The sequence below is a fragment of the Rhineura floridana genome, chromosome 3 (assembly GCF_030035675.1).
Source record: "Rhineura floridana isolate rRhiFlo1 chromosome 3, rRhiFlo1.hap2, whole genome shotgun sequence".
Classification (NCBI taxonomy): Eukaryota; Metazoa; Chordata; class Lepidosauria; order Squamata; family Rhineuridae; genus Rhineura; species Rhineura floridana.
In genome coordinates this window covers 222,400,039-222,415,059 of record NC_084482.1, presented here as the reverse complement: position 1 = coordinate 222,415,059, position 15,021 = coordinate 222,400,039, and the positions used below count along the sequence as shown (strand labels likewise).

The 15,021-nt window shown below is 42.6% G+C and overlaps 1 protein-coding gene across 1 annotated transcript; it reads left to right on the top strand.

The window, feature by feature from the left end:
• The first annotated feature begins 363 nt into the window (after positions 1-363).
• LOC133379034 (vomeronasal type-2 receptor 26-like) lies at positions 364-14,203 on the top strand. Its single transcript, XM_061613642.1, has 6 exons — positions 364-593; positions 3,377-3,668; positions 7,937-8,743; positions 9,469-9,696; positions 11,768-11,894; positions 13,085-14,203. The coding sequence occupies exons 1-6, from the start codon at positions 364-366 to the stop codon at positions 13,993-13,995; spliced, it is 2,595 nt and encodes an 864-aa protein (XP_061469626.1). The 3' UTR covers positions 13,996-14,203.
• Positions 14,204-15,021: the final 818 nt, after the last annotated feature.

Sequence of the window (15,021 nt, the reverse complement as noted above, 5' to 3'; positions counted from 1 at the left end):
CGCATGGAGTTAGAGAAGATGATTCTCCCCCTTATAATTATCAAACTCATCGTTTTTTTTTCATCATCTCATCAAAGCTCCAAGGATTTGTTCAAGATTGCTGTTGAGTCCACTAAAATAAACATCAGAATTGAGAGCAACATGAGGTGATGTCTTGCATCTGAGCCAGATGGATTTAGGGCAGTTGAGGACAATTATCTGAGTGTGAGGATTACTTCCATCCCCTTCAGGAGTGAAGCCTTGGCTGGGCTCTATTAGTATTAGGGTCGCCTTTCAGAAAGAGTTTGGCATCATTCAGTCATTCTTCAGATTAGTTGGGGGGAAGCAGCAACAAGGGAGGAGGCTGTTCCAGGCAGACACAGGATGGTGCTTTTGCTGCTGCTGCTGCCTCTGCTGCTGCCTCTGCTGCAAGCGCCTTATGCAGACTGTGGGATGCTGAAAGCAAAATGCCCCTTGACTTTGGAGAGGGATGAGATAGACCCAGTCAGTTATTACAGGCCAGGAGATCACTTCATTGGCGGGGTTATGTCTGCTTCATTTGCTTTCTTTCATCCACACGTCTTCAGTGAGCCTCCCCCTACCAGCTTTAACCAGTAAGTCATTTTATTGGGATGGAGTTACTGCTGCTTTATACACTATTGATGATGATGTTGATGATCTTTCCTGCTCCTAGTAACTCCCTGCCCTGTTTTGACTTGGGGGGGGGGAGCCTTTGGGAATGCATCAGGGCTAAGACACCACTGACTGTTTAACCTGCCTTTTCAGATGGTCCTTTTCCAACCATAACTGGCACTAACTCAGGACAATTGGGCTTTTCTGCTATAAATTTAATGTATGGGGGGGGAATCTCCTTTTTTTACGAGCCCTGAGAAGAGAGACAAATCTGTAGCTTGATTAGTTTTGCCAGTGCAAAAGCCCAGAAAACTCCCAAACACCCCCTTTGCCCTGATTAATCACTCCAATAGCTGCCTATTGAGTCAGTCAATGATGCCCAGTTGCAGCTTTTCTGTAGTAAATCTACTATGAAGTTCAGCAGCCTATCAGCCATTTGAATGTTTTCAAAGAAGGAAATAGTTGCAAGTCACTTCCAGATGACCTCTTTATTGAGTTCTGATTTGTTTGCATGATACAATGGTGCATCAACCAATTGTTATCCAACACTTCCCAGTGCATTTCCCATAAGTGTTTTTTCTCTTTCTTGGAAGTGGGTTTGTTGTGCAACGAGGCAGCAAGCCTGGGGGGCAGTTATGTTTGGAGGTTATGTATATTGTCAACTATTAGAGATGGGAAGGTGTGTGATTTTAGGCTGTACATGTGGCTGTATTTCTGTGTGTATTATTGTAGTTGTTTTGTTAATAACCCACTGGTGTAAAGCTAAAGGTGTCCCCGCACTTGTAGTGTGAGTCGTTTCTGACTCTTAGGGTGACATCTTGTGACGTTTACTAGGCAGACCGTATATATGGGGTGGGATTGCCAGTTCCTTCCCCGGCCTTTCTTTACCCCCCAGCATATGCCAGGTACTCATTTTACTGACCACGGATGGATGGAAGGCTGAGTGGACCTCGACCCCTTTTACCAGAGATTCGACTTCCTCCTTCCGTTGGAATCGAACTCTGGCCGTGAGCAGAGCTTTGGCTGCGTTACCGCCGCTTACCACTCTGCACCACGGAGTGTAGCCCTTAAATAATCCATAAAATCAATTAAACTCTTCTTAAAGTCACAACACCCCAAAAAGAAGCAGGTTGGTTCCTAAAAATATACCTCTCAGGTGTCACTTGATCTGCAATCTGTGATAATGTAGGAATACAGAGCAGACTCCTTCAGTGTTGGGTCTCCAGATGTTCTCGGACTACAGCTCCCATCAGTCCCAGCCATCTTGGCCAATGGTCAGGGGCAATGGGAGTTATAGTCCAACAACCAAAGGGGACCCAAGGGGGGGAGACTCTGGATACAGAGCACATGGGAGTTGGACACAGTGGCCAGGAAAAGGGAATGTCAGGAATATGGAATGCTGGGAAGGGAGTCATGATAGCTGCTGCTAGGAAACAGTGGTTAGGAAGTCGAAAGAGATCAGCTGGGCAATGCAGTTGTGCTGCCCAGCTAGCTTATTCTTTCTATATCAACACATCTTTACTTGAACAACTATTTAGACATGCAAAAAGGATACTTCACAGGTCTGGCTAAGACTTTTAACTCAACAAAGAGACTGGCTTGTCCACTTTTGCAGTTCCTTCCACAACTGACTCCCACCTTAAAGATATAAAATCATGGGTTTGGAGGGGACCTAAACAAACTCTTCTAACCAACTCCAGCAACCATTCTGACAAACGCCCTCAATCCTATGACACTACAGAGCAAAAAATATAAAGCCATCAAAATCTAAAAACTACAGAAATATTGTCTTGATGATGGCTGTGGTGGCAGAGTGGCACAGCTATGCTGCTTTTGGTAAGAAGATCTCGCTCGATGGATGGGCTCTTGTGGAAGGGGAGCAAAGGCTTATTCTTCCCCTGTACACAGACACGGTTATCTGGGTTTGCAAGGGGAAGCTGCAAGTTTTAGTTTTGGAGTTTGAGGAAATGGGGAAGGTGGAACTGATGGAAAGTTAATGCAGACCTTTAGCCTGCGTAGATGTGTACATAAACCAGATATTAGTAACCTCCAAGGAAGCAAAACTTGAGTGTACCCCTTGAGTTCTCACCTTAAAGAACAAAATAAATGCTAATAATTATAAAAGTGCAGTGAAATTACATCACTCTCAGACACCTGGTTTGTGTAATTTAGTTATTTTATTTAACCCAGATGAATCCTGTTTTGCTATCAACAGATTTCAAATCAGATGAGATCCAGAGCATGTTAATAGCATAAGACTCTATGATAAATGAAGGCATCCCAACTCTCCCCTCTTTCTCATTCAAACAACAGAGAGGGAGAGATTTGTTCACTTATTGCCTGCCTAATTTAGAATCTGAATGCTCCATTTTAGTTCCTTCAGTCACCCCATCTTCGAAAAAAACTCACATAGATAGCAGTAAATGTTCCCCATAATTTAATGAACCTTTTGAACCTTTTGTCTGCTATTGTTGTTTGAAGGGTTGGGTATGTCTAATTTCATTACTAGAATGATTACCTGCCTTAGTGGTATTTTTAAAAGGGTAATGGCTTCTGATTTTTGGAAAAGATTATTGTTGCCCCCCCCACATATGCCATTAAGTGAGGATTGTCTGTTGAGCTTGCGGCTTTGGCTTTGAATCAGTATTAGCAGCTAGAACTTAAATCTATAGTTTTACATTGTCTATAAAACCTTGTCAAAAAAGCTGAATTTCATACATTCAAAGAATGCAGGATGATGATGCAATATGCATATTTTTTTCAGGAAAGCAAAAACAGTATATTGGCTGACCCTCTCCTTCCTGTTTGCTGTTCAGGATATCAACAAGAATCCCAGGCTCTTGCCCAACATCACACTGGGTTACAACATCCATGAGAACTTTTTTAATGAAAGGGTGATGTACAATGCTTTGTTAGACCTGCTGTCTACTGGGGAGGCAAATGTTCCAAACTATAACTGTGGAACAGAGAATCATTTAGTCGCTGTTCTTGAAGGGTCTAAGTCTCAAAACTCCATTCAGATTTCAAGCTTGCTGGGCATCTATAAAACTCCACAGGTAGGAATGAAGAGGGAGCGGGGCACATGCTGGGTGAGCCTATTTCCACATTAGAATCTCTCTGGAGAATTCAAAAAGTGAGTGGAATGGATATTGGGTGAGACTGGAGACAGATAATCATTTTTGAAAGAGTATTGCAACTAATTTCAGAGACGTTTTGCTACTCCTGGTGGACAGACACATAATAATGAGGAGGAGGAGGATAGTGGCATCATATGCACATGGCATTGTACATAAAATAAAAGAATAAACAAGTTCCTCACTGAAAAGGCATACAATCTCATAAAATAAAATGAGGACAACATAAGGGAGGGGTACAAATAAAAGAGAAAATCAGGACTTCAAACACACATACTTGAGGTGTCCAAATTATGAAAAGTAAAAAACCTAAGATGAAATCCAAAAGTTTTGGAATAAAAGAAGGTTTTTAAATAAGGCTTAAAAACTGAAACTGGGGGCGCAGTCTGCAAGTGCTCCGGGAGACAATTCTAGGAATATGGAGCAGCAAGAGAAAATGGACAAAGTCGAGCTATTATTATTATTATTATTATTATTATTATTATTATTATTATTATATTCAATTTCTATACTGCCCACAGCCAACGGCTCTCTGGGCGGTGTACAACATAAATATAAAAATACAGTAATATAATAAAATCACATAGTAAATACAAACATACCACAAAAATTCCCCAGAGCTCAAAACATATTACACAATTTAAATTTAGAATACCAGAATGTGCAAATATGCTAAAATATGTTAAAATGCCTGGGAAAAGGGGAAGGTTTTAACCTGGCGCCGAAAGGATAACAAAGTTGGCACCAGGCGCACCTTGTCGGTGAGACTATTCCATAGTTCAGGGGCCACCACTGAGAAGGCCCTAGTTCTTGTTGTCATCCTCCGGGCCTCTTTATGAGTCAGTACCCGGAGGAGGGCCTTCGATGTTGCACGTAGTGTACGGGTAGGTTCATATCGGGAGAGGCGTTCCACCAGGTATTGTGGACCCGTGCCATGTAAGGCTTTATAGGTCAAAACCAACACTTAGAATCTTGCCCGGAAACGTATAGGCAACCAGTGCAAACGGGCCAGAACAAGTGTTATATGTTCTGATCGTTTGGTCCTTGTCAATAGTCGAGCCGCTGCGTTTTGCACTAGTTGCAGTTTCTGAACCGTCTTCAAAGGCAGCCCCACGTAAAGCGCATTGCAGTAGTCCAATCTTGAGGTTACCAGAGCATGGATAACTGAGGCGAGGTCGTCACTGCCCAGATAGGGACGTAGCTGGGCTACCAACCGAAGTTGGTAGAACGCACTTCGTGCCACCGAGGCTACCTGGGCCTCAAGTGACAACGAAGGATCTAAAAGAACTCCCAGACTACGAACCTAAAGAGCTAAAGATCAAACAACACTGGGATGAGTGAGAAGCACAGAATTTGAGGAGCAGAGATCCCCAGTAGGGCTCTTAAAGCTTTAAAAGTTAATTCAAGAAGCTTGTATTGATTCCTGTAATAAATAGGGAGCCAATATGGACTGCCTTCAAGTCAATCCCGACTTATGGCAACCCTAAAGGTAAAGGTGTCCCCGCACTTATAGTGCGAGTAGTTTCCGACTCTTAGGGTGACGTCTTGCGACGTTTACTAGGCAGACCGTATATATGGGGTGGGTTTGCCAGTTCCTTCCCCAGCCTTTCTTTACCCCCCAGCATATGTTGGGTACTCATTTTACCGACCACGGATGGATGGGAGGCTGAGTGGACCTCGAACCCTTTTACTGGAGATTCGACTTCCTCCTTCCGTTGGAATCGAACTGCAGATGTGAGCAGAGCTTCGGCTGCATTACTGCCACTTACCACTCCTTCCTCTGAGTCTGTGAGGCAGTGACTGGCCCAAGGTCATCCAGTGAGCTTCTTGGCTATGTGGGGATTTGAACCCTGGTCTCTCAGGTTGTAGTCTAACACCTTAACCATTACACCACACTGGCTCTCATATTAAGCAGAAGAAAGAGACAGGTTAATAATGTAAAGAAGAGAAGAAAGGATAGCAGGAGCAATTAAAAGACAAGAAGGAACCAGATCCAGAAAACAAGATTTGAAGATGATAGCAAGATGGACAGTACATCAGATGAAACCGTAGAAAAAGTAGAGAAGGCAGAAGAAGAAACAGACATTTGAATGGCCGGTAACGAAGGAGAGTAAGATGCAGCAACTTTAGAATGAACACTTTCAAATTTTGTATTCAAGAAAGTGGCCAAATCATTAATGGAAAGTGCAGCGGGAAGAGGTGGCAGAACAGGCTTTAAAAGAGAATTAAAAGTAGAAAAAGGTGCTGAGTGTGCCTAGCTGTAGCTTGAATTTATGCTGCATAGTACTGCTGTTTGGATAGAGAAATAGCAGAGGAATTTTTTTAAAAAAAATAAATAAATGTGTAATGAACATAGCCTGACCACTCCCTGGTCCTCCTCCAAAGGTGTTCAGCAGCCAAGGCTGAGTTACAAATAAAAGGAGTGATCCAGGGCTGGGATTGAGTTGGACGGACCTTATGTATGGACGATGGAGCAAAATTGTCCAGAGTTGAACATAAAATAGAATTAAGTGAAGAGAAGCTAATCAACAAGTAAAAACAAATGGACTCAAGCTGCAGTGTAGGATCAAACAAATCATTATGTGCACTCAGTACAATCTGTCCTGAGCACTGAGAATGTCTTCAGCTCAGTCTCTTGGTAGATGGAATGAAAATGTATTCAACTCAGCCCCAAAGTTAGTAAAGTGCCTGTGTTAGCCCAGCATCTAAGTAGAGAAGGCTAGGTGAAAAGATCAACCAAGAAAGCAACAAATCAGCAGGCAGATGAGGCTGGAGTCAAACAACTCAAATGGGAGTTTCAAAATTTCAAAACTGGACAAAGGAGGCTTTCACGCAGACATTTATTGTGAACTGGGTGTTGCTCATGCAGTCAGTTTTGTGTAGCATCGACACAATGCCATCCTCAACAAAATGAAGAAGACCTGGGACATCAGGAAATGGAATTTTATTTCCAGGTCCGAAGAACTGTGGGAACGAACAATTGAGAAAATGGAGACCTTTCAGAAGAACTGGATATCATTTTTGTATTGGAATCAAAGAATACTGATGAAATCATAATTATTCACCTATATAATGTGAAATGCTTTGTTCTGGTGTTGTAAATAGAATCAAGTAAATGGAAAACCCTCAAACCTACGGACAGATATTGGCAGCAGTTCTATTTTCAGTTATTTTCACACAAGCGGTCGACAACATCATCAAGGTATCCACTGTAACCCCAAGGTTTTATTCCTAGTCAGTCATTTCACCGCTATTTTATGTTCCATGACTGTAGACGGGGACTGCGAGCAGCAACTGACCAAAGAGACCTTGGGGTCATAGTGCATAATGTGTTTAGGATTGCAGCCTTAAGCCTTTTTTTTTGTTTGATGAGAGGAGAGCAGGAATGGCCACAAGGGTTGCCCTCCTCTGCCCTTCCTTCCCTTTGTGTCAAAGGGGGATTCTAAGCACTCTTGGTTTCTCTCTATGGTCACATTTGTTGCACATTTATTTATTTATTGCATTTGTTTACTGCCCCATAGCCGAAGCTCTGTGGGCGGTTCGCAACAATTAAAAACATTAAAAACAAATATACAAATTTAAAAAAACACATTTTTAAAACGCAATTTAAAAACACACTCTGAAATGCCTATGAGAAGAGGAAAGTCTTGACCTGCCGCCGAAAAGATAACACATGGCTTCCTCCAAAAGAATAGTGGGAGCTGTAGTTTACCCCTCACATTTCCCAGCATCCTTAGCAAACTACAGTTCCCACAACACTTTTTTTAAGGGGCAGCCATGCACTTTAAATGTGCTTTAAATGTATGTTTTGAATGTGACCGTGTGTGTGTTTCTGGGGAACAGAAGAGAGTTTCTGTTGTACGGTTGGTTGTGCGACTAAATAAAGGGAAGTTTTCCTTATTTATTTAAAACTCAGCATTTTAAAAATCTCTAACAGGTGTTGAACATGCAAACAGTAGCAAAATGCTACAAACAAAAATACAACATGCAATCAGTAAAAGTAGTATAAAAGCATATAAAACAGGAATTTGGTGGATTCATGCATATTAAACTGTTCGTGTAGGTCAGAGAAAGTGTAGGCAAAAAGATTCTATTTTTACAATGAGAACATTTTGGTTTTGATCTGAAAGGGGAAAAGAAGAGCTTTCATCTCAAACAAAACAAGTCATGATTCTTTCTTTTCTTCCCAGGTCAGTTATGCTTCTGTCTCTCCTATTCTCAGTGACAAGACCCAGTTCCCTTTTTTCTACCGGATGGTCCCCACAGAAGAAGCCCAGTACCCAGGGATTGTCAAGCTGCTCCTGCACTTCGGATGGACGTTCATTGGTCTTGCTGCTTTTGACACCGACAACGGAGAGCGGTTCATGAAGACCTTGACGCCTCTGCTCCTCAGGAGTGGCATTTGTGTTGCCATCTCAGAAAGGTTCCCACGACTGAATATAGATGAAATATCATTCAATCCTCTTCCATTCCTCAAGTGGACACAAGTCCATGTATTTGTTTACTATGTAGAGACTAATTTTGTCTCAGTGGGAATATTTATTCTAGCAGCAATATTTGACCAGGTCATAAAAACGATTGTAGGGAAAGTCTTGATCACAACAACTATGTGGGACAGCTCCTTGGAATTAAAGTACAGTGGCTTATCTTTCCAACACATCCATGGTATTTTTTCCTTCTTTCTCAAGACAAATAAAAGAGCAACACATGATGATTCTATGCCCTTCTTCTCTGCTACAGAGCAGTTTAGGGAGAAAGCTTTTAATTGTTCCTATTCAAAGCATGCATTGTCAGTGAAAGGCTGGACAAGATGCAGAGAGAGAGAGGACCTGGAGATGCTGCCCCAAGAAAATCTGGAAAGGATACTCTCTCTAGATAGCTACAGGATTTACAACACTGTCCAAGACGTGGCAAGGGCCTTAGATGTTGTTTATTCATCTAGATCTACATGGAGGGTGAAGGACAGGCTGGAAATTCAAAGGCTACAGCCATGGGAGGTATTTCCTTTCCTATCAAAGACATATCTGCTGAACATGACAATTGATCATCCAATACTAGAATCATTGGCTTCAAATTAGAATCTGAGAAAATGTGAAATGTAAAGGAGAGGTGAATTTTTGCTACCCAGTTGTGAGACTGTTTGAGGTCACACTTCATGCCTCATACATTGTGCCCTGGAGAACACAGCCCCCATCACTGGACTTACTCTGCCCTTTGCCTGCAGTGGCCCATTTGGAGTAAGTCCTTGGGCAATGGAGATGGCATTGCACAGGATCTCTCCAATCCTTTGTGTCTCCTGACTGAGGTCTGACTTTAGCATCTACCTTGTCGCACTGTGGAATCTGTCTCCCTCCTCCAGCCTTACTGGAGATAATCTCTGAGTAGACATGGTTAGGATTGTGCTGCATTTAACTTTAATTTACAATTTGCTGCCCTTTAAAAATGCAAAAAATGTACTGTGTGAAGTGACTGCCCTGGCCTTCCACTTGAGTAAGGCGACACCAAGCTCTGAGAGTGTTTATGTGTCTTCCCAAACTCCTAAAGTAGATAGAGGACATTCAGGAATGAAACAAGGCCCCTTGTAAACATTTTGAAAAGACACACAGCTACTTGAGTCTGCAACCTTCCCAAGTCAGAATACTACAAGCATAATAGGGGGCAGAATGGACAGACAGTATGGTTTCCCATATTCTAAAGGCTGCTGTTTTCTCTCCTATTCTAGCTCCACCGTTTCCTGAGAAGCCCGCAGTTTTACAATTCTTCCATTGACAGCGAGTATTTCACTGAGAATGGGGAACTGGGAGCCAACTTGGATGTTGTGAACTTGGTGGTGTTCCCCAATACCTCCATCCTTAGGATTAAGTTTGGGAGTTTATGCAATAAGGGACCCACAGGCCTACAGCTCACCATCAACCAGGGGGCCATTGTGTGGCCCAAATGGCTCAACCAGGTAAGAGAAAAATCATAAGAACATAAGAAGAGCCTGCTGGATCAGGCCAGTGGCCCATCTAGTCCAGCATCCTGTTCTCACAGTGGCCAACCAGGTGCCTGGGGGAAGCCCACAAGCAGGACCCGAGTGCAAGAACACTCTCCCCTCCTGAGGTTTCCGGCAACTGGTTTTCAGAAGCATGCTGCCTCTGACTAGGGTGGCAGAGCACAGCCATCATGGCTAGTAGCCATTGATAGCCCTGTCCTCCATGAATTGGTCTAATCTTCTTTTAAAGCCATCCAAGCTGGTGGCCATTACTGCATCTTGTGGGAGCAAATTCCATAGTTTAACTATGCGCTGAGTAAAGAAGTACTTCCTTTTGTCTGTCCTGAATCTTCCAACATTCAGCTTCTTTGAATGTCCACGAGTTCTAGTATTCTGAGAGAGGGAGAAGAACTTTTCTCTATCCACTTTCTCAATGCCATGCATAATTTTATACACTTCTATCATGTCTCCTCTGACCCGCCTTTTCTCTAAACTAAAAAGCCCCCAATGCTGCAACCTTTCCTCGTAAGGGAGTCGCTCCATCCCCTTGATCATTCTGGTTGCCCTCTTCTGAACCTTTTATACAACGGCATTATGATATCGGCTGTTTTATTTTCAATACCTTTCCTAATTATCGCTAGCATGGAATTTGCCTTTTTCACAGCTGCCGCACACTGGGTTGACATTTTCATCGTGCTGTCCACTACAACCCCGAGGTCTCTCTCCTGGTCGGTCACCGCCAGTTCAGACCCCATGGGCGTATATGTGAAATTCAGATTTTTTGCTCCAATATGCATAATTTTACACTTGTTTATATTGAATTGCATTTGCCATTTTTCCGCCCATTCACTCAGTTTGGAGAGGTCTTTTTGGAGCACTTCGCAATCCCTTGTTGTTTTAACAACCCTGAACAATTTAGTGTCGTCATGTCTTTCATTTCATTGTATTTCCCATCCCTTAACTCTGACAAGTGAACCATGCTCTGTATGGGGTGTCTTCAGATGCCTGTCAACTCCAATGTTCAGCAGTTATTCCAGATCTCAGACCGAGGTCTATTGTGCATCAAAGCTACTGCATAGAGGCAAGTTCCTGCAAAAGTATATGTATTCATTAGAATCCATGGTGTGTTACGAGGAAGACAGACAAATGAGTTTCTACATTTGGGGTGCCACAACAGAGGAGGCCCAGTCCTGCATTGCCATATAGCACGGTGCTCTTTAAGCATCACTTGGACTTCAAGTGACAACGCAGTTCTTTCAGTGTCTCAGGTTTAATCTTTCTTACAAGCTTCAAGTTCAAATCTATGGTGTGGCCACATTTGGAACATTGTGTATAGTTCTGGACACCTCAACTCAAAAATGATATTGTAGAGCTGGAAAAGGTTCAGAAAAGGGAAAACAAAATGATCAAGGGGATGGAGCAACTCCCCTCTGAGGAAATGATGTGATATTTGGGGCTTTTTAGTTAAGAGAAAAGGCAAGGAAGAGGTGATATGATAGAAAGGTATAAAGTGATGCATAGCATGTGAAATGGTGGATAGAGAAAAAAATTTCTACTTCTCTCATCACACTAGAAATGATGACCATTCAATGAAGATGAATCCTGGAAGATTCAGGACGAACAAAAGAAAGTACTTCTTTACATAGTACATAGTTTAACTATGGATTTCGCTCCCACAACAGGCAGTGATTATCACCAACCTGGATGGCTTTGACAGAGGATTAGATAAATTCATGGCAGATAAGGCTATCAATGGCTACTAGCCATGGTTGGTATGCTGTCTCATTGGCAGAGGCACTAGGCTTCTGAATACCAGTTGCTGGAAACTGCAGGAGGGAAGAGTGATCTTTGCACTCAGGTCCTGCTTGTGAGCTTCCCATGGGCAACTGGTTGGCCAGTGTGATAAACAAAATGCTGGACTAGATGGGCCATTGGCCTGATCCAGCAGGCTCTTCTTATATTCTTAAGTTAAATCTGTGATTAGAGGTCCCCATAGTTAATTTAGATAAAATATATTTTCCTTCACTCTCCTTGTCTTCATGCTTAGACCCTGCCTCCTTCCAGGTGTGTGGAAAGCTGCCGCCCCGGATTCATCAAGAGGGTTCAGGAAGGAGAGCCACTATGCTGCTATGATTGTGTTCCCTGTGCAGAGGGGACCATCTCCACTCTGGAAGGTGGGTGACTCCAGTGGAAAGGATCACCCTTGGGGAAGAAGGCAATGATTCACACAGATATCCAGGGCTTTTTAAAAGGGGAAATTTAGAACTACCCAGTGGTATGTGATTATTCACATGCAAAGTGCACCCCGCTTCATTACCCATGTGCATTTTCCTTTTGTGTGCATATATGCTTTCTTGCTGGGTCACGTTCCATGAGCTTTAGAAGCCTACATAGAGTGGGAGAATCTTCCGTACTGGGAAATCCAACAGCACTCATGCAGAAATGTTCTGGTCAAACTTCATGCTACGGCCATCATGATCTCCAAAATGTGATTAAGTTTTCAGGCACAAATGTCTCATATAGCTTTGTCCCGATAACCAGTGGCAACTGGTAACATATTCAGTTCTATAACTTTGCTATTTTTGTCACAGTCACATTTTTATGGCATCTATTTTGAAAATAAGTACACATGTGCAGAATGCCATTGTCTCCTCACACACAAATAACCCCAAGTGATTATATGCACATCTATGGACAGGGGAACAGTTTTCATGTAAGATGGCTGAAATATGATTTTAAGATAAGATTGACTTCACAGCTATTTTTTAGAAATTAAGCCAAACCAAACGCATTGATTACAACTACACATCTATTGCCAAAAACTGAAACACACACAGTTAAAAAAACCTAGGAACACTTGCTTCCAGTTGCGTGAAGTAGCACAAAAGAGGACAATCTTTTTTAGCTATATGTGTGTATGGTTTTAATATTGGAAATAGTTTAATCTTATTTTAATATAGACTTTGTATGTTTTTAATTATATGTATTTTTTATCTGGAAGCTGCCATGAGTTCCAGTTTTGGAAAAATGACGGGGTATAAATAAAGATAATCATCATCATCATCTCCATTGTGGTACCTATCATGTGGAATATTCTCCCTGTTGAGATCATGTGAACACACATTGTGGGGTGTTTTCACCACCAATTGAAGACATACCAGTTTCCCAAGCTTACCGTTAACATGCAATATGCTTGATACAAGTATCTGATCACCTAGGTCTGAGGCAATGATTTTATTAATATTACTGATTTTTATAATATGTAGGGTTTTTTAGATGTAGGTGAACCACTTTATTACTTCCTTCTGTAAATTAAAATTGGTACAGATGGATTGAAGGGAGATATTACTCTTGTTCTTTGCAGATGCAGAGCATTGTACTAGGTGTCCAGAAGATCAGCATCCAAACAGGGATCGAGATCAATGTATCCCCAAGGCTATCACCTTCCTGGCCTATGAAGAATATTTGGGGATCCTCTTGGCTTCCTTGACCCTATTCTTCTCTTTGATAACTGGCATTGTGTTAGGAATCTTCAGTAAATTCCTAGACACTCCAATAGTCAAAGCCAACAACAGAGACCTCTCCTATATCCTCCTCGTCTCCCTCCTGCTTTCCTTTTTGTCCTCCTTCCTCTTCATTGGACAGCCAAGGAAAGCGACATGCCTTCTTCGACAATTGGTCTTCAGCATCAACTTCTCCGTTGCCGTCTCTTCTGTGTTGGCAAAAACCTTCACTGTGGTGCTGGCCTTCCTTGCCACAAAGCCAGGGAAGAGGGTGAGGAGATGGCTGGGGAAGAGTCTGACCAACTCCATTATTATTTTCTGTTCCAGTGTCCAAATTGTCATCTGCACTATCTGGCTGGGGACCGCTCCCCCATTCCCAGAGTCTGACATGCACTCGCAGCCTGGAGTGATCATCCTCCAATGCAATGAAGGGACTGTTGCCATGTTTTATGTTGCTCTTGGCTACATGGGCTTCTTGGCTGCCATCTGCTTCACAGTGGCTTTCCTAGCCAGGAAACTGCCTGGGGCCTTCAATGAAGCCAAGCTGATCACCTTCAGCATGCTGGTCTTCTGCAGTGTTTGGGTTTCCTTTGTGCCCACCTACCTGAGCACGAAGGGGAAATACATGGTAGCCGTGCAGGTCTTCTCCATCTTGGCCTCCAGTGCTGGTCTTCTGGGCTGCATCTTCATTCCCAAGTGCTACATTATTGTCCTGAGGCCTCATCTGAATACAAAGGAGCATCTATCAACAAAAACAAAAGCAGAAATTTGATTGTTATGAAACATTTGTTTCCTGTTCATCATTTAGCAAGCACAAGGTGCAATGCTTTTGATGTTGCAGATTGTGTGAAATTATTCTACAGGACAAACTGTATCTGTGGCTACTTTCCTGGTTCCTGCCAGATACTCCAGTCTAAAATGCACCCTGAATAAGTTCTTTTGAAATATGACATCATTTGGGAAAATAGTCTGGAAATCCACTGCAGTACAAATCATGTAAATGACCAATAAAAAAGACTAATTGGGGTGTGTGTAAAAATGGCTTCTGATACATATTGTCCTTTACCTTTCCCTCCTCCCATGTCAATGTAATTCCCAGTAAGGTAGATGGAATATGGCAGGAAGCACAGAAAAAGTACAATACCCCCAAAGTATGGAAAGACAAAATTCTAATTCCACGTATAGCTTGAAAGTGCTATGAGGCCCCAACCATCTGGAAATAACCTTTGTCTCCTGGAGGTATGGATATGTGATTTGAATCGGCCAAACCTGGCTATTTAGGGGTTCAAACTGGCCATTTTGTTGTGTCCAAATGGGCACCAAGTACTGAGCATAGTATCCACCATATGCTTAGAGGCACATTTTACCCAGTTCTTCCAAACTACACAGGAAGTGGATTGGACTGTGAAAGACCAACGCAAATTGTGTTTGCATTTTTACAGATTCATAGGCCAGTACAATATCTCAGAGAGGAGGTCAGGCCTCCTGCTGCCCTGTTGCATTCACTATAGCTGCCCAATTTCCCTGCTTTTTAAAGTTTGGTAGAAATATCTGTTGGCTATAGGTACATTATTAAACCACACAGGTGATCACACATTTTATTTCTATGCACAAGTATGAATTGGAAAAGACGTGAAACCACTACCACCCGCATGAGTGACATAATCACTCATTTCGGTACCACTTCAGTAATGGATCCTTGCCCCTCTTGGCTAATTAAAACTAGCAAGGAAGGAACAGTTGGCTGGGCCAAGGAAGTGATTAATGCCTCTTTACGAGAGGGAGTGGTCCCTGGCTG